The sequence below is a fragment of the Hipposideros armiger genome, unplaced genomic scaffold (assembly GCF_001890085.2).
Source record: "Hipposideros armiger isolate ML-2016 unplaced genomic scaffold, ASM189008v1 scaffold_18, whole genome shotgun sequence".
NCBI classification, from domain to species: domain Eukaryota; kingdom Metazoa; phylum Chordata; class Mammalia; order Chiroptera; family Hipposideridae; genus Hipposideros; species Hipposideros armiger.
Window position 1 is genome coordinate 4914069 of NW_017731368.1, and position 2313 is coordinate 4916381.

The 2313-nt window shown below is 59.6% G+C and overlaps 1 protein-coding gene across 1 annotated transcript; it reads left to right on the forward strand.

Moving 5' to 3' along the window:
• The first annotated feature begins 32 nt into the window (after positions 1 to 32).
• On the forward strand, positions 33 to 1855 carry LOC109377026 (poly [ADP-ribose] polymerase 3-like). The gene is made up of 2 exons (XM_019633236.1): positions 33 to 1020; positions 1425 to 1855. The coding sequence occupies exons 1-2, from the start codon at positions 873 to 875 to the stop codon at positions 1592 to 1594; spliced, it is 318 nt and encodes a 105-aa protein (XP_019488781.1). The 5' UTR covers positions 33 to 872; the 3' UTR covers positions 1595 to 1855.
• Positions 1856 to 2313: the final 458 nt, after the last annotated feature.

Below are 2313 nucleotides of genomic sequence, written 5' to 3' on the forward strand. Positions count from 1 at the left end.
TGGGGGCTTGGGAGCATCAAGGGGGCCTTGTCCAGAGAGTGATGGGGAGCCCATTCGGACTTGTAAATAGCAGGGTCTCAGTGGCTGCAGCCGTGGGGAGTGTGGCAGAGGCCAGAGCCTGCAGGGGGCGGTGCTCTCATCGGGCCAGGGCAGTGGGTCTGGGGAGAAGAGACCCCAAGAGAGCAACATGCACAATATGTGCAGCAGCACATGGCGAAGGGTCAAAGGTGTCTGATGACCCCCAAGACTGGCGTGGGGGGGACCACTGTCTGGGACACAGCAGGAGGATCTGGGAGCAAGCAGGGGTGATATGGGGGCACCAGAGATGGCAGCCTGATGCCTCTGTCCAGAGTCATCCTCACTGAGATGACCTCCCCAGGCTGGCTCCTCAGCCCAGCCTGACCCCACCATGTGAGACCACCGCCACCCACCCATCCAAGAGAGCAAGGGCCAAGGGCAGACGAGGCTGAAGTTATAGGATGTCTGAGGTTGCCCACGGCCAAGGGGTCCAACAGGGGGGCAGAGGAGCCTAAGAAGGAGTGGAGGGCGGCCTCAGGAGAGCCAGTGCAAAGGGGCCCCAGGGTAGGGGGTGAAAGATGCTTGTGGCAAAATCAGCAGGACAACCAGGGAGAAACGCCCCGCTCTGGATTTGGTCACTGGGAGGCCATCACAGAGCTTGGTGAGGGCGGCAGGGGCTGCAGAGGCCCGGCCTCCGGGAGCCGAGGAGTGGGGGAGCACGGCCAGGACAAGGGCATGTTTTAAGGATGGAGGAAGAGCGGGCACCTTTTTGGGCTGGGGCAGCAGAATCAAAGGGGGTAACAGTGGGGGGCTGAGCCTCCCAGTCTGAGCTTCCATGTCCCCCAGTTACTGGCATGTCCTGTGAGGTCCCCTCCATTGGCTACATGTTCCTGGGTGAGGTGGCACTGGGCAAAGTGCACCATATCACCATCGACGAGCCCAGCTTGAAGCAGCTACCCCCTGGTTTCAACAGTGTCATCGCCCATGGCGGCACCGAGCCTGGTGAGTCCCAAGAAGCTGGGCAGGCCTGAGGATAGAGGTGGGGCTGAGATTTGGGACCAGGATGCTTTCATGGGGTGGGGGAGATGAGCAGAGAAGGGGCTGTGGAGAGGAACAAAAAGAAGCAGGATTCCTCACTGCAGTCATTCACCAAATCACTTCTGGGCATCCAGGAGGGCTTCAAAGAAGAGGTGTCATTGACTAAGCATTGAAAGATGCTAAGCATTGAAAGATGAGTAGATGTTCCCCAGGTAGAGAAATGGGGAAGGATAGATCAGGCAGAAGGCCCAGCCTATGCAGTGGTTTGGAGGTTGGCAAGGTGGGAATGAACAGACATTCCCTGTGGCAGAAGTGGGGAGCGTAGTGGGCAGGACTTACTAGTGAGTGACCCTTGGTGTGCACTGCAGATCCGACCCAGGACACCGAGGTGGAGCTGGATGGCCAGCGAGTGGCGGTGCCCCAGGGCCGGCCTGTGCCCTGCCCAGAGTTCGGCAGCTCCTCATCCTCCCAGAGCGAGTACGTCATTTACCAGGAGAGCCAGTGCCGCCTGCGGTACCTGCTGGAGGTGCACCTCTGAGCTGCCTGCCCCCCTACCCTGTCCCCCGGGGCCCTGATGGGAGCAGACTGTTATCCTAAACCCTGCCCATCTCTGGTGCCCCCGTATTACCCCTTCTTGCTCCCAGATCTCCCTGCTGTGTCCCACACAGAGCTTTTCCCCCACCCCACCCTCCGGGGGTTCCACCCTGGCCCAGACCCTTCATCCAAGGGGTGTGATCACCACGGTGGGCTGAACTCCAGGCGCGCACAGGCGAGTATATTAAACATTGTGTCCACTCACCCCCAGCCTCTGCTTGTCCGTGCTGCGGCTACACCGGGCCTGGGCCTCCTTTCTCGCCACAGTGACCCACCACATCACACGGCAGCTCCAGCCGCACACTCACCCCCACCCACCCTGGTCCACCTACGTCCATCTCTGCAACAAACCAGCTCCTAGGATCACTGAGCCTTTAAAGGTGACCCTCACTGTCAGCTCAGAACTGTTGGTCATTTGGGGACCCANGTTTAGCAGAGGGCTTGGCACCCACCCACCCACAGTAACCTTGGGACTAAGAAAAGTATAGTAAGTCTTTCTGCGAGCAGGTTAAGGCCAACAAGTCGTCGGTTTTAAAAGCAGAATTTCTAAAGCCGACTCGTAAGGCAGGCACCAGGATCCCCCAGTGTGAGAGCTTCCGTTCCACAGGGTCACACCTGACACCTGCCAGCCCCCTGTGAGACCTCGCAGCATGCCCCACCCCC